General features: G+C 38.2%; 1 protein-coding gene across 2 annotated transcripts in view; it reads right to left on the minus strand.

The window, feature by feature from the left end:
* GABRG2 (gamma-aminobutyric acid type A receptor subunit gamma2) overlaps positions 1 to 25,611 on the minus strand; it is a 71,949-nt gene that overhangs the window by 22,006 nt on the left and 24,332 nt on the right. For both annotated transcript variants that reach the window (XM_074604566.1, XM_074604565.1), the window contains exons 2-6: positions 23,831 to 23,979; positions 22,182 to 22,249; positions 20,982 to 21,202; positions 16,649 to 16,731; positions 15,824 to 15,961 (exon numbers count right to left, since the gene is read on the minus strand). In XM_074604566.1, coding sequence (XP_074460667.1) covers positions 15,824 to 15,961; positions 16,649 to 16,731; positions 20,982 to 21,202; positions 22,182 to 22,249; positions 23,831 to 23,979 — 659 coding nt within the window. The remainder of the gene's footprint in view (positions 1 to 15,823; positions 15,962 to 16,648; positions 16,732 to 20,981; positions 21,203 to 22,181; positions 22,250 to 23,830; positions 23,980 to 25,611) is intronic.

The raw sequence follows: 25,611 nt of genomic DNA on the forward strand, positions 1-25,611 counted from the left end.
TTTCAGTGTTGTGTAGGATTGGATCTCTGCGCCTTCCACTGAAAAACTTGTCCATATTCAGACACTAAATGAGATCAGTTCTTGAATGATTATGGTAGTATTGAACTTCCCGATACTCCTGATTCTTACGGGATCCCACTATGTAGTTGAAGGGTAACCAGATCATTCATTTAGGAGTTAATTAAAATGTAAGTAAGCACATAAACCAGGTAGTGATTATGCCATTGAGAGAGGCAGTCCACGATTTTCTGTTTCTTGTATCAATGACAGACACAGCAATGCATAAGTCCATTATTTGTTTCTGTTGAATATTGACTTAAAATGAAATTCCATAGCAAAAGATAATTCTATTGCTTAAAAATTCATGTTTTTATCCTGAAGGCTTTCAATGTTGAAATTCCTTGCAGAATTCTGCAGGGAGTCCTCCTAATCAGCTCTCTAGTTTTACTCGTTGACAGATTAAGTTCTTTAGAAACCTGTTGTTTACCCACATACGCAGGTAGGAAGAGAGGATGTTTATGCACCTTGTTAAACTGAGTTCTAACGCTAACTTCTTGTTTAAGATTTACTGGTATTTGTGTAGGAATTCCAGTGCATATCTTAGTATTCATCTGCATTAGCAGACGAATGTATAAATTGGCTATACCAGGAGGAGTTGCTGTTTGAATGAGCCTTGAACACGCCTGCATATATGTATAATACATAGGGTTGAAAGGAAGAAGGGAGAAAAATAGTACACTTTTTGTAACTATTTGTGAAGTTCTAGTATTCATCAAATTATTATTATTTTTTAATTATAATAGTGATTACCATGGCAATTTCACTGTCCGTATGTAGCAGGGTATGGTCTGTTTGTATACTAGGAAAGTGAGCCCTGTGCTCCTTCTGCTGATGTTGTGTGACACCTTTCTGAACCTGCAGCCAAACGCAGCTACTGTCAGGGTTCCCAGCATCAGTGCTACTCATTTATGGGCTAGGTAATTTTTCTTTTCTACTTACATCTAACACTATGTTACTGTTTGTGAATGGAATGATTACTTTTTTTGAGACGTGGACACTGGTAGAATGACCCTTAAAAACAGTTGCCTGACAGAAGTTACTGGTTTCTTAGACTTATCAAGTACAAGGAAGCTTCCCACCTGTGCCTGCAACCTTTAAAGCTTCTTCAGTTTTGAGTCCCTCCCCAACATGTTTTACAGTGGCAAATAGTCATAGATCTATGTAGATTGTGTTAGGGTGTTTTTAAAAGTGGAGAAAAGCATACTTGTCATTTTCCTCTAATTGTTAATACGTAGCTGCCTAGAATTGAAGCTGAGACAGTTGCATTTAACTTCTACAAAACGTTCAGTTCAGTTGCATTTAACTCTCACAAATAAAACCAGGAATTAAACTAACCCATAGTTAGTCCATGCTCAGAGTTTGGTCATTTTGGTGAACATACGTTCTGTTTTGCCAATTTATGTATGTCTGCATATATGGATTTAAGCTTATTTTGTAGGTCCTAACCAGAATTTTGGCTTGTAAAAATCCACCATAGCAGAGTAAACTCAGTTTGGACTAGTTGAAAGAGCACCTTTTGACCTAAGAGAATGAGTGTGACTCAAAAGAAATCAGCTTTCTAATGTGAAATGTAGGAAACCTGAAAAATATGCTGTGTTTGGCTATTACAGAGGTCTTCATTGCTCAAAAGAACAAAACATTTTTCTTTACCTTGCATGGTCTGTTCACGGCATGGGAAGAACAGCATTCTCTGTCTCAGTGAGTATATATCTGTTGCCTACCTACTTTCTGAGCAGTACATGCTGTCTCACACAAGTACCTTCTCTCACACATGAGCTCTACTTTTCTCCTGCTGTACATGTAAATGGCTGTATTGGAGCAGGTTATTCCTGTTAATGTACATGTTTCAGGAAGATATGCATCTGCCTCAGGATTGTTGCTGACTACTAGGATTTTGAGCTCTAGAGTTAGTTTGCCATGAACTGAGTTTAATAAAAGATCATTTTTTTATGTAATATACAAGACACGAGGTCATGTATACTACATAAGTAAAATGTTACATCTGTGACTATATTATATACAGTCGTACACACGTGACTTTTAAAAAGCTTTCAAAATATCATAAGTCTACACACTAAGGCTTAGAATGATTTTCATGAGAATCTGGATCTGTATTTGGGATCACTTGTTTGAGAGTAGCTTTTTCATTGTCAAGATTTTGTAAACGTATAAAATTTGTTAGAAACATGCTTTAAAACTATAACATCTGGGTAATAAAAACTGAATTTTTCTAATGAGAAACGTGGAGTATTTTCAGAGACATTTTGTTCAATATACTTAAGTAGATAAATCCATTATATTGCTGTAAGAGATTGCCAAATTACCTGGAAAAGAGTGTTCCAGAGTTCACATATACGACTATTAAAAATGAGACACTCTGAATCCTACTTGTAGGTTTTTATAACTACTTAAAATGATTTCAAATAAAAATACCACAAATGTATTTGTTTTCCAATTTGAGACGTTCCTCCAGGAAAGGCTATTGTGGACTAATGTTTGAGAGGTAAACAGTATCCTCATTCTCCTGCTCTCAGTTTGCCCGAGGACAATGCCTGCTCTGTGTGCAGATTCCAATTGTTTCTGGTTTCTTAAGCATTTGGTCTTGCAGAAAGCAGGTGCAAACCTTCAGCAATGTGCAAATTAATCTTGTTCACAACCAGAGCTAACATGTAACAGCAGAAACATCCACTGGCAAAAGTAGGTGTTGCAAAATAGTCTAAGGTGTAATTGGTGAGGAAATGAAAGGGAAAAAACTATCTCTAACAGAACAGTTATTTATATACTAAGAAAGGAGATGGCAAATGTGTTTGGGTGTATTTTTAACCTCTTGAGCTTTCTAGGAGGATGTTATTGACATCAGGTGGCGTTAAAAAAAGTAGATGATACCGGAGATAGTGAGACAGGAAGAGAGAGAAACTATGAAAAATGGCAAACAATGACATGATGTCCTAAAATTACACTTAATACAAAGAGCAGGAGTAAGACAGGCTACGGGCCTGCATGCAACAGGCCTGAAGGGAAGAATAGAGATGAAGAGGATGCTTAGTTTGAAGATCATGTCTCGGAAGAGACAGCTATGAATCATGAATAATTTATAACCAGCATTGCCATTTGAAGTCAAACAGATCAAGCTTAGGATGTAAAAAAATTCTTTAAAGACTACTGATACTATCTTGAAGTTTCAGTTACCAGCTTCACAGGAATAAAGGCAGAGCTTCTAGGTGTATCTAATCACCCTAGTCCAAATCCTACAAGGTATTTAAGTGGCTTGGCCGTTTCAAGAGGAGGCCTTTGAAGAATTATTTATGTCTCAAACAGACATATTCGGGATAACATTCACAGCTACTACAAAACAGGTTCCCCTGGGAGTGTCCATTCCACGTCACAGTGTGAATACCATCACGTTGTATGTTTTCAGGCCAGGAAGTGCAACCTCTTAATCTTTTCTTAAAAGTGAGGTTATAACACTGTGAATCCCATGGGTTATGTTAAGACTTTTCTCTTTTAACATTTGAAAATGTTATGTCCTGGAAAGCTTTTAGAAATGAACTGGGAATTCTGAATCTGAAACATTGTGTGGCATACAGAGAAGGATGCATTTGGAGTCCCACAGGACTGTGGTGAGGGAACTGTGGATTGAGCTTTACCACATGGGCTGGAGTGTACTCTACATATTGGTGATGTAATATGAAGTCACTGGAAGCTAGATCTCTGTAAGCTCTCCTACCTTGTTTTTTAGAAGTTAAGCTGCTATGTATCTCCACAGAGAGGTAAGTCTGCAACTGGTGCTAGGCACCAGAAAAGGTTAATATGCTCAAGAGAGTCAGCTATTCCTTTTTGCATTTATCTTTCTGTGGAGGTTGCTGTTGTAAAAGACTTATGAGTTGAGATGATAGGTTGGATACAGAAATGATGGAGTGGTCATTCATATCTTGCAGGTGTAGCTTGTTAGAGAGATTCTCTATGAGGCAAAGTCAGTCATGATGTTACCTCAGATGCCGTAAGAGAGAAGGATACTCTAAAGCCAAGAGGCAAAGCAATAAAATTGCAAGCAATAACTTCTTACACCCAACAAAACAATATTTGTTTTGAAGGAACTCATGAGTTTCCTGGAAGGGACGTGGATATGGAAATGCCACCCAGTTTCCTTCAGGAAACCAACATTCCCACCAGGCAAATGCAGCACTCCTCCTCCATGGCGCTGTGCCCAGCAGCAGGCCTCCATTTTGGTTCAGCTCTGCTGGCCCCCTTCCTTAGCAAGCACTTTGCCATTGATACGCACATACAGCAGGTGGGAGAGAAAGAGTAGACAGAGCCAAGAGAGCATTCAAAATACTTCAGCAGAATGAAAGAGAGAAGTCCGAGTTTTGGGGGTTTTGTCATGACTTCCATTTTTTACCGTGGAAATGACATCAGTGTTCTCAAATTGCATTTCAACAGTTCCCAGCCAGATGAATTTTAAACATTTTATTATTTCTAGAAGTAAAATAAGTTCAAAAGAACATGAGTGATGGTAGTTTTTGAAAAATACGTTTTGCTGATGTTGTTTCTTCCCTGTTTCTTGATCCTAACAACTCTATGTGAACACCTTTCTAAACAAAGTGAATGTTTGAAAATATGAACCCAGGTGTAAACAAAGTTCTCCAAGCAGCTCTCAACATGAAACAGTTTATATGTTGTTTAGTTGTATTACCAAGAGCTAGCAACCCTGATCTTGGATAAAAATTTCACTATCGTAGAAATTATGGCTAGTCACTAGCATTAAGACACACAAAGGGTGTTGTGGTACTTTATGCATTAAATCTTGAAAAATATTTCAAAATTCTCTTATGTAGGGCATGATACAAGAAAGTAATATTACATAAATTTTATCCTGCAGCTCTTTAGCCTTAATTATGCAGTCTTCTTGAGAGTAGCAAAGAACTCACTTAATAGACTGTATCACTTTTTGAGATAAGTGGCATATTTATAGCTTCTATAATGTACATCGAAATGAGGACGATTACGCCTTGTTTAAAAAGGCAATGCTAAAACACACACTATTTACAATTAAGAATTTGTTTTACTAATAAAAATGAGGGAGTTAATGTTTGTGAAACATAAAATGATAATGACAAATATTTGAACATTACTGCCATGCTTAACATTATCATAGAATAGTTTGGGTTGGAGGTGACCTTTAAAGGTTATCTAGTCCAACCCCCTGCAACGATCAGGGACATCTTCAGCTAGATCAGGTTGCTCAGAGCCCCCTCCAACCTGACCTTGAATGTTTCCAGGGATGGGGCATTGACCGTTTCACTGGGCAACCTGTGCCAGTGTCTCACCACCCTCACAGTAAAGAACTGATTCCTTATATCTAGTCTGAATCTACCCTTTTAGTTTAAAACCATTACCCTTTGACCTATCACAACAGGCCCTGTTAAAAAGTTTGTCTCCATCTGTCTTATAAGCCCCCTTTAAGTGTTGAAAGGTCTTCCTGGAGCGTTCTGTTCTCCAGGCTGAACAACCCCAACTCTCTCAGCCTGTCCTCATAGGAGAGGTGCTCCAGCCCCCTGATCATCTTTGTGGCCCTTCTCTGGACCCTGTCCAACAGGTCCATGTCTTTCCTATGCTGAGGGCCCCAGAGCTGGACACAGTACTCCAGGTGGGGTCTCACCAGAGCAGAGTAGAAGGGCAGAATCACCTCCCTTGACCTGCTGGCCGCGCTGCTGTTGATGCAGCCCAGGATGCAGTTGGCTTTCTGGACTGTGAGCGTGCATTGTTGGCTCATGTCCGTCTTTTCATCCACCGGTACACCCAAGTCCTCCTTGGCAGGGCTGCTCTCAATCCCTCCATCCCCCAGCCTGTATTGATACTGGGGGTTGCCCTGACACAGGTGCAGGACCCTGTACTTCGCCTTGTTAAACTCATGAGGTTCACATGGACCCACTTCTAGAGCTTATGATCCTGTATTCCTCTGTGAGAATATGTTGTCAACATTATAGGATAGTTTTATGGAATTGTAGATAACGTATCTAAAAATGTAAGTAGAACGTTTTATAATCACAGTGTACTGCAGAGAGTTTAGAAGTTTGTACATACTATACATATTTTCATTTAACACCCTAGTCTATTTTCTTTCTGTTTCTCCTATTTTATTTGATACAAAAAAATTAAAAATCAAAGCTCCCTGGGAAGGTCTCTTTAAACTTAGTGGTGTTAATTAGTTTCATTTGCTTTTTACATGGGATAGTTGGCTCTATTTGAGTATTATTAGCTCCCATTGATGCCGCCTGACTCAGATGCTCTTGTTACACAAACTTGTATGTCTTACTTCCACTCCGTCTTTCAATTATGTCTATTCAAATACAGTGACAACCTCCCCCACCAAACAGCATCTTAGATAAGTTGGTTACTAAAAATGCTATGTAATGACATGCGATTGAGAAGCTAGAAATTGCACTTGCAAACTGAAGGGATTTAACTGTATAAGAACTGCCTTAGAGGCCTATGTTTATTATTTAGGACATATATGTGCCCCAGGCATATCTGAACTTACTTCAAATGAACTATCCCTACGCCATACACATAATGAACATCAAGCTGTCCTCACCTTCAAACATCCTTGATGAATTTGTTTTTCTCCATTGAAGGAGCAGGAAGATGGTAATAAAGGGAAAAAAAAAGTGAAAGACATTTTCTTAAAATATTTGTACTACAAACAGTTTTTGAACACGAAAAGTGTCTGGAAGTGAAAAATCAGTGAGGAAATCTACCGTCAGTGCTATGCTGATCAATTTACAGGTCCCAAAGGTTACATTGTGACTCTACAGCCAAAAGGCTGAAGTGCTCAGGAGCCCTCCAGTTTATCACAGGATTGTTTGAAGTTTAATTATTTAAGCAGCACAATAAAACATTTATTTAAATCAATATTTTGAACATACTTATTCACTATGAAGAAAAGTCTTCTGAAAATGCTCAATATTCAGAATTATTTTAATGCTAAAATAATTGTGAATATACATTGTTTTTTAACTACTAAGCCATTGTGTCTAATCCTTTCGAACCAAAGATTTCTCACCACAACTCATTATAATTAGATCTAGTTCCAGTTGCAAAGTGTGGAATCATAGTGATTTTCTCTTGTGATATTGCAACAGTTTCTGTGGAAGTCAATCAGTGGATGCCATAGGATGATTTCATTACCAAACAGGAATTACAAAGGGAGATGGGATGTTAATATGCTTTGTGTGTCAAAGATTCATCAGTTCGTATGAAAATACATTCGTGGGGCATTAGAGGTATCACAAAAATTTGTATGCTTAGTTATTTGCAGGAGAGGCTATAAGACATAGAGTCACTTTGTTAATTTGCTTATTTTATCCTAAAATTTAAAAAATTCAAAATTATGCTTTTTATTTCTTTTTAAATGATTTAAATTTCCTAAAAGATATAATTATTTTCTTGCTGTTAAATGAACAAATATTATTTCTTAAAGCCGCTGTTCTGTTATACCTATGAAACTATATTTATTACAAAACCAATCTTGCTTTTAACATCTGTGCTTTTGCAATTACCCTGCACTAGATCCAGTGGAAATGCTTATAAGATTCGACATTATCCCTTATTCTCTGGTTACTTGTATATTAAGCCTTTTTATCCTTACCTGACCTTTCTAAAGCTCAGTTTAAACTGTAGCCAGCTATGCTTTCAGATACGGCAAACCTTCAGAAAGACAAACTCAGAAAAATAAACTTGACTCTCAAGAGTCTTTGTTTAATTGGGAAGTCATGCTGGTGTGGGTTGAAAGAGGATTCAGGCCCCAACAACCCTTTTCTTCAGGGATGGTCGTGATTTTACTTTCCTGGGGTGACTCAGTTGACATTGAGCATAGGAAAAACTGAGAGTAAAAAAGGGCTGAATTACTGTCACTGGAATTTTAAGAAAGCCTTTAACTCCTCACAAAAGATAAAAAATAATCATCAAAGGGCCTTTCAACTCTTTATGTGATTAGTTAGAAGCAGGTGAACTTGAATACTTAAACCTGAAGCTATACAGATACAAACCTCAACAGAAAAGTCAGATTCTTTCAGTCTGTAAGAATTTTAAATATATTGATTCAACAGGAATAGCGTTTTTTTTTCCTGCCCATTAAACCACAAAGATCTAGCACATCACTGTGCAAGAGACAGAAAAGTTAAGGAGTGTTTGTGCTCTGGATGCTTTTTTGCATCAACACCAAAGCAGTGATGGCCGTTCAATCCTCACTCGCAGTCACTACTACCATGGCTTGGCGTGTCTCACTGCGTACCAGCAAGCTCTGCCCAAGAAGTCTTACAGCAGCTAACAACATTACAGAAACGATTCACATGGGTGCAACCACACTTGCCACATAAACTGGAAATATCTTTTTTATTGTGTTCATAACTGAGCGTGGAGCAGGAAAACAGGCCAAAACCAGCTATTAATTATATCTATTACTTGGACCCACAGGCTTTCTTGTTGGATTTGTCATTTGTGTTAAATCCCTGCTCCTCGGCCTATACTGTTAAGGTGGCATGGATTTTCCTATTGCTCTACTGTCACAGGAATAGGACCATAGTGATTTCAAAACCAACTACAGACCAGACGATGAATAGGGAGGTGTTTGGATGAATAAAGAAAGTGGGAAGGCAGCTGTACAGATTTTCTCAGGTCTTTCAGGGTGTTGCCAAGGGCTGAAGCAGCCAGTACAGAAGACACTCAAATACAGTTGACTCAAGTGCTTCCCAGCCATTCTGGGAGAGGTCTCTGTCCCTCTTGTCTGCAGCTCATTGTTCAGTTTCTCAGGAAGCCTTCAGCTTATTCCTGTTGTCATGTCTGCCTCACAGGGATTATATAGGGATAAATGGTTCTAAGGTGTTCTGATTTTGCTGTTCTGAAAAAGTGCATGTACGTAGGTCTTGGATGTCTGCATGACAGCGAGGAACCAAGGAGCCTGCCTACTGAATTTATGCAATCATGTGAATTCATCTATAAATGCTCATTTGCCACACAATTAGCCAAGTTGGATGAGAAAATGTGGAGTATAAAACAGGTATGTGGGGGGAATTGTATTACATCTTTACTCTTTAAAGACATGAGCCTGAGAAGCAGACTAATCCTTTTCAACAGTTATAACTTTAGCAAAGTTCCTTAACTGCTATGATTTGATGAATGACTGAACAAATAGGACTATCTGGATTATTTGAGAAAAGTTCATTATTCATATTTGATAAATCTGTTTGTTATTCATTGTCCGTCAAAAAAATATGCAGGAGTAGTTACCTTAGACTGGTTTTATTCTGACAGCAGTATCAAGCTGTTGTAAGCTACCACCAAAACAAAAATCCTCCTCCTCACAGAATTGTGTGTAACCCTTCATAATGGGGGTATATGAAAGTTAAATAACTCTGCTCCTCCTGTATTTTCTTTCAAATAATGATATCTTGGGTACAGCGATGATAAACGGCGGTTCATGTGACTTAAAATAGGGGAGACTTTAAATAAAAAAATTTAAAAAAGGAATAATTTATAATCAAAAATGCTCCCTGGTGCTCTCTTTCTAGACAGGTGACAAGAATATTTATATGAGGAGTAAAATCTCCTAGCCATTAGGTGTAGCCATTAAGATATTTTAGGATTATCTTAAGGATATTAATTTAGAGCTGAGGATTTCCTTTGAAACAGCAAACAGAAAAATAGGCCTTTCAGTCCATTGTGTCTGCCTACTGCTTTAAATGTTTCCCTGTCCTACAGAGACAAGACAGACTTTTAGCAAGTATGTTTAAGGCAATAATTTAATATAGCTTTTCAAAAAACAAGGATATTGAGATAAATACCTTCCTAAACTATAAAGAGAACAATACGGATACACAGAACCATTTAATAATAGGTTGGGTTTTCTGACTTAAAACTTGTGTCATCATTTGCTCCTCTGCAAAGTGGATACAAAGTGTGTTTGGAAGGAGTTGCAAGGGACCTTAAAGATCATCTAGTTCCAATCCCCCTGCCCTGGGCAGGGACACCTCCCACTAGACCAGGCTGCTCAAAGCCCCATCCAGCCTGGCCTTGAACCCCTCCAGGGATGGGGCATCCTGCAGACCTGCCCACAGTTCAATTCATTACAATAACAACATTAAAATGAAGTATGCAAATACATCCTCTTCCACAACGTAGTAGCCTTCATGACATTTTCCTGATAAAACAGAAACCAGAACCAGATCCATTTATGTGGCTTAATAGATGCATAGCAAGATAAAATATTTCATTACCAATTTGACACTGTTTATCAGTTATAAGCAATACACCGTCTCTACTGCACATCTCTGATTAGCTCTGTAAAACACAGAGCAGGAAGAAAATAAAAAGGAATTTACAAGTATTGGCTCACCAGTTTCGTGGATCCTGTGCAGCTTGTTGAATTGCTATTTATTGATTATTCTTATAATGCCTTTGTATCTAATTAAAAATTCGGGATGGATTCTGTGATAAGCAATAGGCAATGTGTGGTCTAAAAAAGGAACTACCCCGTCATAGAAATGAACTGGGAATACCAGAAGCTCCATCTGTCCTGAATAATTACACATTCACAAACTGTTTTGCATAGTACAGTATTTTGTACATTTGAAAACATTAGAATAGTGAGTAGAAATGCAGTTTATCTAGTAATTTTTATGAAATTCATGGAAACTTATTGACAGGAAGAATTTCAAGATATAAGCTAGTCCTTTCCTCCTGGTCTGAGGTGTGATTTCATAAAAGCTCTGATTTTAGGGGTTTTGCAGTCTTCCTAAATAGTATACACTAGTGCTGATTATTGTAATGGTTTAAAAATATGATGTTTGTTTTACTCCTTTGATCACCAATTATATTTTCTTCCAGACTAGTTCCATGCTTCCAAATATTTCCATAGCTCATGTTTTCTAAACCCTTTGCTTATTATACTTTCCTGCACACCCCTGTTAAAATGTTGCATTTAAAAGTGAACTCTTTTTTTTAATCAAGCAGAATGCAGCAACCGTTTGAGTGCACTTTTTCATAGAGTAGAACAGTGACTATTCCTCCCAAGTTTACACAAAACACTCAGAGTAATGCATCCCAGAAAAGGTGTTTTCTTGCAACAGTATCACTTTCTCTATCCTCGTGTGTTTGTCTACAGCCCCCAGAATTTTTTTTTTACATAACTACTGAATTTTTTTATATTGGTGCATTTGATTATTTCCTTCCTACAATCTCTATTTAAAGTAACTAATTGAATTTTTGGAATTTTCCTATTTTCCTGATCCCTAAGTGCAACATTTCCCTGATCAGTGTCATCCACTTGTGCATTACATTTTGATAATCTTATATTTCTGTATCACTTGTTGCATTGCATTAACAATCAGAAAAAATAAAGCTTATCATTCTCACTAGTCAAATCTGAGTTGAGAGAGTTCTCTACAAAACCTTCCTTGAAGTCCCTCCTAAACAATAGACACCTTTTGTTCTGTAACACGATTTTCATTTTGACCTCAAAAAAAGTGAAGAATATCTGCATTTTCTGATGTGATTCACAAGTGGTGGACTTGCTGGACTATTTCCTCACCTAATTTGTTTCTTATTTTTAATCCACAGTGAATATAAAAGGTCAGAAACCAGATATAGAATAGCTTTTAAAGCAAAAAAGAAGAACTGACATTCATTTGAATTAAATGTATCGTGCAATACTAAATGAGAATATGGAGGACGGAAAAGTACATCCAGTGCTAGAGCAGTGATTGCCACTTATAGTATGATATAACTCTCTTTGTGCTGTGTCCACTTTCTGCCACATTTGCCAGTGAGTTTTACATTTGTCCCTTATATAGACCATGTGTCTAATAAATTACACACCCTTTAATAACTAGAGACATTGTAAGTATAACATGAACTCTGAACATGTCAGTAAAGCAACTGGCTTTAGTAGTCAACCGCAGCACTAGGTTTGAGGTAGGATTTTGTAAATCTTATGCTTTCTTTGTAAGGACTACTCAGGGCAGCATCCATCCAAATTTCAGGAGTTGGTGAATTTTTATTCTCTAGGCTTTTCCGTTAGTTCATCCCTTTTTTATTGGAGAATCTCACAACCATTCAGCAGATGGGGCCTTATACTGTAAGCAAAAAGGTTACACAGCAGAAATGGTAGTTTCTTAATAAATGACTGTGACACGCACAGTTAGAGCAGTGATTATGGACATACTTCAATAATACAATAATTCCTTAAACCCATCTGAGCTTGTAAGTGTGTTTGGTCAACTATAGTAGTTTACATAACTCAGATGATATTGTGTCTTAACGTGCACTTTATTGCAAATAATCTGAACTAAACCACTGCTGTTTACACAGCATAGGTTGTAGTGAAAAAGCAAAAAATTTATACAGGTAATATATTATTAAATGTACAGGTTATTTAATGAAGTATTCATAGGGTAGAAGGTTTAGAGTTAACTTTTCCTAACAGTCCGCTCTATTCATGGACAGTGGATTCCATTATCTAAGTCATTTCTTATTGCTTGGTCTGTGGCTTTCGAAGAAAATTAGTCACATGTGAATATTCAGTTGGGAGAGAAACAAGCTGGCAATTCAGGATGACTCATTTCAAATAAGAGAAAAAGACCAGGATGATTTGTAATATTCCAGTTGCTTTTTTCTGCTGTTGTTGGGATTCGCTAAGTGATCAAGGACAGAATTCTGACATCTGGCCCTTTCGGTTAATCTTATATCTCTGTAGTACATGCAAAGGAAGAGCAGAAGATAAATGTCACTTCAGCAAGTCTGTCAGATCTTATGGAGCTTACACTCAAACAATCCTTGTCCTTCTCTGCCCATAACTCAGCCCAGATCTCAAATGTTCAGCTATGGCATGACAGAAAGAGAGGTAACAGGGTTTGTAATTACCAAGTCTCAGCCATCCTTTCTGATTCTCTTCTCTGCTCCAGTCACCAAGCAAGCACAGCCCTCGAGGACTAGGATGTGTTAGTCACTGGGAGGCATGAAGCTGGAAACAAGGGTTTGTTTTGAAATGGAGTAAATGCAGATATGGAAAGTTTACTCCAGTTTCAAATGCCTTAACAGTACTCCCAGGCTCCTTCTCTTCGGTAACTGTTCAATCTCATATTCTCTAATTCCTCCTTTTTGTGTTCAGATTTCTCTGGTTTCTGCTGCCATCTAAATTTTGTGGAAGAGTTTTTTGGAAGTATAGTATAGGCCTCTTTCCAGCTTCTCAGTAATCTTTCCATTGCCTCCTTTTGGCTATATGGGCATTCAAACATTTGTACTTGCACAAATTTGTATTTGTACATTTCAAACTTTTCTACTCAGGCTGCACATAGGTTGCTAACAAATCTATAAGCTTGGAAAAATTTTCTCATCTTTTCTTTTGGGGAAACTCTATTGAAAATGTGTGCATGTAAGAGAGTAATTATAGGTAAAAAGAGAGTATGGGGTTGGCTGACGAATACTTGACTTAATGTAGTTCCCAGTATGCTAATAAGGCATTTAAGTAAGCGTTGAACACTCTTTGGGCTCTGCCAGCTTTAGCAAAATATTTGTAGGAGATACACCAGACTTGTGACAAGCCCTGTTGTTGCTGGCTAATTTTTTCCCCTCACACTCTAATTATTTAATACTGCCCCTAGATCAAAATCAAATCCAATTTTCTTGCGTATCTGTGGTCATAAAAACAAGAGGAGCAAGGAAATAGAAATATAAGATAACTGCAGCAAAAGAAATATGTGCACAGGACATGTTTTCCAAGTTTTTATACTCAGCAGGTATGTGAAAGCAGCTCAGCAGGCTGAGTAGCTTTCACAAGTATTTCTTCTTAGGAATCGAGTGATGACTAGAGTGACTCTCTGCTGCTTTAAAGTGCATGCTAGCTGCTAATTACTTTTTTTTTTAAAGCAAATTAAAAGGGCTGGTGTGTGTTATCATACTAAAAACTACTGATGCAACACTATGGTAGTATGCCAGGTGAGTACTACAAGCTTGAATGGCTATCCCCTGAAAAAAGAAAAGGTTTTCTTTGCATAGGAAAGTATCTTTTTGCTTTCTGTGTTTTACTCTTTGTTTCCCAGTGTGCACCTTCTTCACATTGGCAGAACATGAGAGAGCACTTTTCATTCACAAGTGCAAGATGTGCTGAAATCAGTGGATCTGGAGCTTGTAGCATGTTAAGATTTTATTACTTTCTATCTCTGGCCAAAAAAAAAGCTCGTTAGAGGATGGCTTAAGCAGAAAAGGAAAGAAAAAGTGGAAATAAAAGAAACTCAAATTAAGGCAGAAATAAAGTTAGTTCTGAACCTGGGCAGGATGAGACCTTAGACCACACTTGGGTACACTGCTGCCTTTTGTGCTTTGCCTGTTGCAGGGGCAGCCTGAGGTGAGATGTATTGCTCTTTTTATGATTGCTTTGAGAGCAATTCCACCATGTCATGTGTAATGGCGATTATTAGCAGCTTTGGCTTGCGCACATGCTGCTCTCTTGTCCTCTTTTGCACCTTTATTTTTGTTTTCCTGGCAAAATGAAAAAGGTCAAATGCTTTCTTGAATAGATGACTAAATATCTCCCTCAGCCAAAATGGCAGAAGATGCCATAAGGCAAATGTGGCTACAGCTGCGAGGCTTCATTCCGTTTTTGCTCTGCTCATAAGACTGAACATGTCATTGGTGCTTAATGTCCAGTGATTCAGGAGTTGGGACTTGAATTAAGTCTCAGCCTCTTTGTTTGCACTCCAGGGTAATGCACAGCATGCTCCTCTGAACTCTAGCGTATCTCACTCTCCTTTTCAATATAACAGCAATGCTGACCTTTTAGAAATAATATGGATGGGGATATTTCTGAAGTCAGAATTAACACAGAGGTCTGAATTTAAATCAATATATTTGCCAGAACAATAAGATAAGGTAAAAATCAAACGTAAACTGAAAAGAAAAACTGCTTTCATTTCACTGTTCTTTTTGAAAGTAAGAAATCAAAGACAAGGCATATCATGCACGTACAAGAATATTAATATGCAATTCCTCTTTACATCCTTTCTCATATTCACTGATTTTCTTTCCACTGAGAAATAAAACAATATATATATCTAGAAGAATGTATTTTCCTGCTTAGTTAGTAGGGTTAAAATTGCTTTTTTCTATTAAGCACTGAGTACTTCCTCATTTATCATTTTAAATTCCATTACTTGTTTCCAAGGAGATAGATAGAAATATGCGGGAAAATCATCTGAAAGACTGATTTGTAAGGCTGTTCTCTTTAATGAGAATGGAATCTGCCCTGTTTTAAGGGACATAATAAACTTGGAGCTGCTGTAGTAAGAAGCTGGGACTTCAAATTTAATTTCTGTTCAGGCCTGCTTTCTGTTTCTGGAAGCTAAAAGGGGATTGTAAAATATTCAATTCAGTATAAGATTATCATTTAGTGGCTCAGCTGTGCTGCTTTCTACACTGAAGCAGGATAGGAAATTCCCTTGCCCTCACAGACCTTGTAGGAGTGGCTTTCTCCTGACAGCTCTAGGTGTTTCTTGGAGGACAAGAATGGACAGTAGAAAACAACTTATTTTACTTCCTGTGAGGAGTTCTTCAGAAATACTAATGCCTGGATGGTTCCACAGGTATTTAAAAGTCTGTAATTGTTCAGTGAAGTGCCAATGCTAAGTTCTAAGCAGAGATATCTTTCTTCTTTTCTTTCTGTTAATAAAATCCTAAATGAATCTGAAGGTAAACAGATCAGTTGTCTTACCTGAAGTAGTCTTCACCACCTCAGTTGTATTTCTTAATCCTGTAAAGGAGAACTGGTAAAGCCTCCAGGACCTGGTGTCCCCCACTTCCACTGAGCTGCGCTTCCATTGGTAAATGATCTCTTCTCTTGGGTAGCCATCTTATTGCAATGGAAAATACAGAATGCTTTGTTTCATAGTGATTGCTAGGATTTTAGTGTACTTTAGGGAGTAAAACCACTATTTTCTATTTCTAGAAAAAACTGGACAAGCACATTGCAAGTAAATGATAGATAGGTTTTTCTCAAGTTACTTAGTAATGCATTTTACTTAATGTCACATTTTATTTTATTTATTATAAAGTAAAATAGCACTTGAGATAAATTTTTCAAAAATGAGTTTTCCACTTTTGTGGACCCAATAGGAATGCAATTTTGCCCATCCTTCAATTATGCCTCAAAAGTCCGCAGCTGGACCAGGAATTCACACCTTGACCTGACTGCAAAACATCAAGCTCTTGACTCCAGCTATTGCAATAGTAAAACACCCATGCGCAGAAAGTATCAGGCTTTGATGCTGAAAGTATGAATTTCTACTGTTATGCTAAGATATAAGCATAGGTCCCAGAAATTGTAGCAAATTTTATATAGCATTCCTTCTTCGGTTATATTTGTGAAGATATACGATTCAGGTGCTTGAAAACAAGGTCAAAATAAAACTGAAAACCATTGGAATATGGTTCTACTTAACAACAAAACCCTCACTGACTCTTAAGTATATAAATATAAATTTATAATAAGGGCTTCAGCGAAGGTCAGAAAAGGGATATTTCTAAACATGTTACTTACAGCTTGAAAATTCCAAGGGGCAGGAATGGGCATCCATTGGGAAGTTGTGTAACTGTAGCTGACATTCAGCATCAATTGTCAGCCTGAGGAGAAAGGGATCAGGATATACAGAACATACTTGAGAAGTTTATCCTGAAAGCTACATCATGGCAAGTAAAACGAGATTCTTACTGCTATGGAACCTGACTATGAAACATGCAAGTATATAATAAATATATAGAGAAACAAAAGTAAACTATTGACGTGTTTGTATTAATTTGGATATTCCAAGCATAGGAAGACATCGTAGTTACTGATAAGCAGTGTTTCTTTTTTGGTTATGAAGGCCCTGATAATCTACTTTCTGGACTGTGTAATAGAATAAGGTATTAAAGTTCTGTTGCTATGCATCTGAAATGGCAGCATTACTCATGACTGGCAAATCCATAAGTAGATATACGGGTCATCTCATAAGCAGTGACGAATCTCTGTGTCACAACATGCCATAATGCACTAGGGAAATGTATTTTACGTGACAAAAATGCTATTTCAGAAATGATGGATGAGGCTCCAGATTTAGACATCTACATCCAAGACAGCCATCTAGACTTCCTTCATAGCTGGTGGAAAGGCGCTCTGAGGATATACTTCATTTCATTCCAAAATAAGACATTTAAATTAAATCAGAAGAAAAATGTACTGAAAGGTGTTTCTCTCCACTGAATATCAGGAGAGTCTCCATGATAACTCAGGTGGTATAGGTGCTGTAGATCAGGGAGAGACATGTACTTTTAGAAATCCAAAATCAGATGAGATGTATCCCCTGATGTGCATGCTAAAAACTCTACCATTTTTCATTCAGTCCCTTCATTGTTGCTAGTCTATACATAGCCCTGGCCCTGCCATGAGCAGCGCGATACTTAGACTTTGGGGAGGAGGGAGGAGGAGAGAGGGAAAAAGGAAAAGGAGAAGAAAAAAAAAAGAGCTGAGTGATGTTTATTTGTTCCATGAGTCTCTAGGAAAACCATAGGTTTATGGTCTTTGATGATTCCCGGGTGTCCAAATGAGCAACGCTGTGAGCTGGGTTTGTCTCCTGACTCCTGCATGTAGGTGCTGCGTGCAAATGACTCCCCGAGTCTCACACTGTGGGATGCAGAGGGATCCTGTGACCACTAGTCACCAACTTAATGGCATCAAAAGGAAAGTTCTCTGCATTAGGGATTTGGGAACAAATCTAATTTCTTTTGAAACTAAGGGAAGTTCTGTTTGTGACACAGAAGGAGAACTGACTCTGTGCGCTAACCTTTCTTTCTCTTCTCATTTCCATCACCTTCAGTTTCATTTCAAAATAATCATAATATGGATCCAAAAAATGATTAAGTTCTTGCTTTGATATTGCCTTTTTTCTGGTGAATAACACTGTTTGAATTTGGGATAGGCTCAGATTTACTGCTGGTTTTTTATTTGTTTGCTCTGTGGAATTGAGTCGATTTCATTCACCAGCACAAAGCACAGTCCAGGCTTCGAATATCTCCAAGCTTGGAGTTTTATGGACAACCTGTTCCACCATTTGACCATTCTCCCAGTAAAAAAGCTCCTTCTTATGTTTAAAAAGAAATTCCTGTTCTTCAGTTTGTGCCCATTGCCTCCGGTCATATAACGGGATAGCACTGAGAAGATTGTCTTTGCCTTCTTTATCTCTTCCATCCCCCTGCCTTCTTTACCTCCCCCCCCACAGTACACACATTGATAAGATCCCCCAAGCCTTCTCTTCTCTAGGCTGAACAGTCCCAGGTCCCTCAGCCTCTCCTTGCGCATCAGACGCTCCCTGCCCTTCAGCATCTTAGTGGGCCTTCACTGCACTTGCTCCAGTAATCTCATAACCCTCTGGTACTGGGGAGCCTAGCACTGGACCCAGCACTCCAGGTGTGTCTCACTAGTACTAGACAGAGGAGAAAGATCATCTCCATTGACCTGCTGACTTCCTAATGCAGTCCAGGATCCTGTTTGCCTTTGCTTCAGGGGTACTTTACTGGCTCATGGTGAATGCCCACCAGGATCCCCAGGTCTTTTTCTGGAAGGTGCTGGTCGGCACCCAGGACAACGTTTTCCATTGTTGAACTCCATGAGATTTGCATTGGCCCATTTCTCCAGCATGTTACAATCCCTCTGAGTGGTAGCCGAACCCTGTGATATACCAGTCACTCCTGACACTTTCGTATTATCTACGGACATGCTGAGGGTGCACTCTGTCCCATTGTCCAAGTCATTAATGAAGATGTGAAGATGTTAAACTGTATTGGCCTAGTACAAAATTGGGGAGTACACCACTAATGACTGCTTTCCAGTTGGCCTTCATGCCCCTCATCCCAACCCTTTGAGCCTGACAGTTCAGGCATATTCATTCCACCTCAATGTCCACTTATTTAGCTTATGCCTGATCCTCCTCCACTAAAGGTAAGTCGTCCTTGCTCCACTTTCCTACTGGTCTCGGGGATCTGGGATTGCTGAAGGCAGGGTTTTACCACTGAAGACTGAGGCAAAGAAGGGATTGTATACCTTGGTGTCCTTTGTGACAAGGTCCCTATTCCTGTTCAGCAGTGCGCCCACGTTTTCCCTAGTCTTCCTTTTGCTGAGGATGTATGTGTAGAAACCCTTCTTGCTTTCATGTCCCTAGTCAATTCAATTCCAGCTAAACTTTGGCTTTTCTAACCCTGTCCCTGAGTCTTAAGACAGCACTTCTGTATTCCTCCTGGGTCACCTGTCCCTGCTTCCATCTCTAGTACATGTTCTTTTCATGTTTGAGTTTTGTCAGGATCTTTATGTTGATCTGCGCAGATTGCCTGCTGGTCAGGATGTACTGTTCTTGAGTGTGGGGGGAGGTGATTGAGAAAATCAACCAGCTCTTGCGGAGCCCTCTTCTCTTCAGGACAGAATCCCAGATCTGTGATGATACTGTCACAGTTCACCTCTGGATTAATCCAGGTTGAATCCATTCTGGTGCTTGCTCTGTGTGACTCTCTAGAACAACTAAGTATACATTAATAACAGATAACCGTTTCTAAGTTCTATCAGATATATCTCTTTCTCATGAGAGAAACTGAGGGGTTTTAAGAGAAATGTAATGAAATCCAAAGAGAAAGTGTCTAACTCTAAATTTAACATTTCAAAAGCGGACCTAGGATCTTCTTTATCAGACTCTTTGATTTGCACTGTATTTCAATTCCGATCACTCTCTTATCTCTTCTGGCGATGCACTGTGTAATGAATGTAAAATAACTATGAAATAAAACTCCTTTTTGTAATTCAGACAGTGGCAACATTAAAAGGTTGTCTTAACCAAAGCTTCAAATCTATTCATTAAAATTATAATGAGTGTACTTTTCTTCAAAGCTTTGGTTTTGGCACCCAATAAAACAAAGGCAGAAAAACCACTTTGAAAATAATGCAGTCTAAAACGTAGATGGTCTTATGCCTAATATCTTCCATTCTGTACTGTCATTTAAAATTATATAATATAATTTATATATTATATTATATAATATATTCTGCTGTCTTTATCTACATTTTATGTAGAACTAAATATATCACATGTAAGAACAAGTAAAAAAAAATACACGTAGGATTTTCACATTTAGGAAGTATCATATGGTCATTTGGAATACGATATTTGAGTTGTTACATAGTGCACATGTTACACTTAAATGTAGGCATACGTGTAGCTTAGTTATTGAAAAGTTTTTAAAGGTAATCTGTCTCAAAAGAAAAGCTATACACATGATGAGCATATCACGTTAGATTCATGAAAATTTTAGTGGAACAAGGCATGTCTGTAGGTTTTGAATTAAACCTTAAATGACCCCCACCGAAATGATAATCCTTATTTTCATAAAATATTTGAGGATTGAAATGCTTTTGCAGGGTGGAGCTTCATCTAGCTAAATTGTAATCAATTCAGAATAAGAGGCCTTTGATGTATGTAATACCCCCTTTTATACCATCTACTTAATTCAAGGATATTTCAAATTCATCAGTTTAACCGAATAAAAAGGAAAAAAGGCAATATGGACGAAACCAGTGGCAAACAATAAAACATACGTGAAAATGAAGATGAATTGCTATAACAATGCTTATATTCATTTTAGTATAGGAATATGACTACTGGGGAGGAAGACAGTACAATCTATAGGAAGAACTCTTTACTGTGACAATATACCAATATAAAATAAATTGCATGCAAGTGATATCTTCTAAATATTTCCCTTTTTCAGGGTTCTATGCGTGAGTAAATAGATAATATCAAATGACCAGAATTCACTAAAGAGAAACTGAAATTAAATTTGGGTATAAATACCTCAGTGTGTACAACACTCTGCCGTCATTCCAGATCCTGAGCATCCTATTAGGAGTTGTTATCCAATGTGCATCAGCTTTCTTGGAATTTCGGAAAAATGTATCTGGTATCCAGATCTTCCCAACCATGTTGCTGTTTAATCTGAGCACTTTTATAGTGCTGTTGAACTTCAGACGTCTGTCATACCACGTTTGGGCGAAAAATATATCAATTGTGTATTCCTGTTGTGTTAACCAGAAATACTGATGAAAACATAGCACTCAGCATTTCACATAACTCCTGATATACTTTCCTTAATTTCATATGAAAAAAATGTGAACTACAGAAGATGGTACTAGAACTTATAAAAAACAATTTTTTGTCAATTTTTGAGGGCACGGTTTACCAAAAATTATTGTTTAAAAACAATTTATTCTGTTGTTTTCCCACTGACAGGTGAAACGAAGATGGAATTGAGAGGTATACACATCTTTCTAATTCACACCTCAACCCACGCCTGATCAGGTCAGAGAACAATTACTTATTCACTTGGATCTAAGACGGGAAAAACTGAGCCGATTTGGCTGCCTTAATTGCCTGTGACCCCCAGTTAATATCAGAATTGGTGAAATCTCACTTTCCCTGGCAGCACTGGGCAGCCAGAAACTGCAAAGGGAATTATAGAATAGAAAAGAGCAAGCTGGGATTTCTTTCTATGCATAAAAACTGCAAGAAAGTAGACATTGTGCTAAGGCTGTACCACTTTCCATCACATGTGCCGAGATATAATTGTATTTTTCTGTAGGAACTTTGGAAAGAGGAGAGGAGAGAGGATCTAGGCTTTTTTCTTTTTATCTCTTGGTGGCAAGAGTGGTAGTATCACTGGTGAATGTTTTTGCTTATTTCGTAGCCATCTGGAAGCTCAGTTTTACAGGAGCTAAACTGTCACAAAGCACTTGAAAGTAGAGCACGTAGAAGTGTGAGGGTATGTTAAAACTATTATTATTACATTTTTTTCAGCATAGAGCTCAGTTTCCCATTACCCTGTCTTGTAGAGATTCATAGCTCATATAGTCCTCACATCCATAATAATGATGAGATTTTAAAAATAATATAGGCATAGCACAGCATTAAAACTAATGGAAGCTTTGTAAAGTCAAAAAGGATGGAGGCTTTGTAACAAAGTGAACGTTGTAGGAAAATGGGCAATCATTTACCTACCATATTGATAGCATTCACAGGCCCAATGCTATTTACATACATGTCAGTATGAATTACTGTCGGTTTAACTGTAAAGGAAACAACAAGAATCAGTAACCTGAGTGAAAGTCAGTCCACTACGTGAAAGTCAAACATCCACTACGTGAAAGTCAAACACAAGAAAAAGATTATTATAGTACCTCTCTTGTATGGCTATGTTTGCCTCACATTTAAATGTGCGTGTACAATAAAAATATATTTGCAGTATTGTCTCCAGTTTGAAAATAGTTGGAGACACTTTGAGACAAATTCTCATATCATACAGTCTATCAGAACAAATTCACATATGCTATGAAAACAAATACTGAAGCCAGTGTTGTTACCTAGAGTGAGTCATATCTGAGCGTATGTACATTTTGTGTCAGGTCACTGCAACACATCTGACAAAACACCATCACTTGTTTTACATTATAATGCCAAATGCAACATGTCTGCTGTTGCCTCCAGAGATGTCTGTAGGCAAGTAACAATTTCACGAGCCCAAAGCAAAAATAATACTCAAGGCTCTAAAACAGGACTGAAAAACAGTTAATTTATTTTGAAATTACTTTATTGTAGCCAGATGCTTTTATGAATGCTTAATTCCTTTCTGTTCTCTAAACTCTTGGATTGGGAGAATAAGGGAAATTCCTCTGCTAATTTACACCATACACATACATTGAAGGTTAAATACTTATGTTATCCCTCACTGTGAAAAATTCCTTAGTTTATAAGCCTCTATAAACTTGTTAGAAACAGCTTCCTTCATTAACCTTGCTGCTCTCTGCTTTCCTCTGCCTGCCTCATCCGTGAATTCTCTTTGCGTTTTTCTATAATCTTATTACTGTTGTATCCTCTTCTACAGCAGTATTGTCTGCCTGTTCTGTGCACGCATGAGGCCTTCTCAAACTGACTTGCAGCAACTCAGGGAGATTTATCTCTCCTAGCTCCCTCATTAATCTGTGGAGAGAAAGATTCCTGAAAAACGTGATTCAGTCTAGTAAGAATTCGTTATGAGTCCAGGCTTGGGTCTATGTACTTGTAGTGGCTGTGGAGGAAATCTAGGGAGGTTGGCCTTACTTGACTGCAGTTATGTTTTGTGAATCTCTTCCTCTGTGCCCCATTCCCCAGTCACTTCTTGCCCTGCTGAGCATGTAGAGAGCCCATGCTGCATCAGTCAATGCAGAACTGCTGCTGTTAGAGGCTCTGTCTGTGTCCATCACATCATGCAAGGATCAGGCTGCGTTATCCTCATTTTGGCCTTTGTTTCCAATATATTATTTTTGATTCTCTAGCACCCTCACTTAGATATACAAAGAAGATAAAAACTTGCTTTTTCATTCCCCAGAAGTTAAGTTCCGAACTTCCTATGCAGGTGCATCATTATAAGCAGCCTGATTCAGCAAATCACAACAGTCTAATTAGATGTCTCAGGATAGATTTAGCAATCTTAATTTATGTCAGCTTCCAAAATCATGACTACTTTTCATGCTACTGATATTTTACTGCATTGTATTTTGTTTTCATAACTAGTTTGAATGGATTCTGCTTCCTGTGTAGCATAATATGGTACAAAAATTATTTCTATTCACAGCTTAATCAAAAGTGGTCTAAAAAGAAAACCAACACACCTCCTATGTCAGGTCTCAACTTGTTGTCATATCCTTCCAGCAAGCCATTTAAAATAAGAGTGACATCACTCTCATGGACTTTGGGAGTCAAAACCCAAGTCTTATTTGAAGTGTAATCTTCATAATCATCATCTCCCTTTTGGGTGGAACTGTTAAAGAGATAAAAATGAAGAAATGGAAAGCCTTGAAAAACATGAATTTGTAGGCAACTTCTTTGGAGACAATACACACATAATTCAGGTTTTAATAGTACTGCACAAAACGTTGAAAAATTGCCTGTTTTTTAAAAGGAGACTCACAGTAAAGATGTCACATAACAGTTGAGGTTACAGTTCACTTTAGCAACATTTCCTTTTTGTACAGTTGAGATCATAGTCTGTCTATTTGAAGGAACATCAATGCTTATCACCTTTGGCATGCCTATTTTTTCTCTCACTGACTCAGGTGGGACCTGTTATGAAACAAATCTAATTGTCACTTAGCTTATGCAACGCTCCACCAAAATATCACTCAGTATGTACACAGTGTTGTTGCATTACTTCTCTTCGAGAGAACAATTTGATGCAACTCATTACTGACAAGACCAATAATTAGATTCATTCAAACAAACTGTCACACAGCTTTTCTCCACTCTGATGAACTTGAGCTTATTGTGCATTTGGAAAGTTCAGCACAAATTTTCGCCAATGATTTTCATTTTCACTTTTGCTAACAAGAACCCAGAGAAGATAAAAAGTCTGTCTACCATTTTTTTCTGCTACTGAGCAGTATGACAGCAGATCTAGTATAATTCAACCTGCTTAGCACAGTAAAAGGGGCAAGGTAGGAATCAGGAATGTGTAAACTAGCCTTAATGGATATTTTGTTTTCTTAAAATCCGTGCCTCCAGTTCCAGAGGAGAACGTAGAAACTACTTTAGAATATGACATCATCAGATATTTTCATTTCAGAATGTCAGTGGTAATCAGCTCAATGGTGCTAGGCAACTGTAAGTTTTTTGCATAATATGGCAGTGCCCTTCTTTCCTGACCTGCTTCTGTGACAAAGTTTGAACACTGCTGGATGTGAAAAATCTTATTGATGCTACAGATGTCTTAAGCCAGTGGATGGAGTTTGGGTATGAATGGGTCAAAGGCCGAAAATTTAATTATTTTCCTGTTTCAGCCAGAATCTGTATAGAAGTGGGAAAGAGCACAGAGAAGTATATTCCCGTGGGTGCTGGAACTCGTGCTTGGCACACAAGATGGAAAGCAGACAGAGCTGACCGTGGTCAATAGTGAAGGAATGACTAGTCCTAGAGGCTGAGCGCGCCGTTCTGTTAACACACATCTTTGCCTCGCTCAGGTCTTGCCCACTCCTCCCTACAGTGCTACCCTGCTGCATCCTGCTTATGCCTACCCAGAGTGGATGGCCTGAAGGCTTTCTCATGTTGGGCATTTGGGAGCTGTAAGCCAACTGCACAAATACAACTTAGCTATGGAAGAGGCTTTAGCTTCTTTCATCCCCAGGGGCACAGCCTAAGGGAAAAGAGCCACAGCACATCTATGCCTCTCTGTGTAAGACTCTGCTTCCCAGGAGATACTGAAGGTATGGTAAAATTTGAAGCAGCCTGAGACTGTGCATAGGGTTGAAGCAACTAGGAATGCATAGCATGTACAAGAGAGCCAGTCTGCATTGCACTGAATTGAATTGAGCTTGGGAGCTGCTAGTGAAGCTGGGTTAATTTGTGCCTTTATTACATGTACTGAGTACCACTGAATGCAGCCTCCAGGCACCACCTA

Source organism: Larus michahellis, chromosome 11 (assembly GCF_964199755.1).
Source record: "Larus michahellis chromosome 11, bLarMic1.1, whole genome shotgun sequence".
Lineage (NCBI taxonomy): Eukaryota > Metazoa > Chordata > Aves > Charadriiformes > Laridae > Larus > Larus michahellis.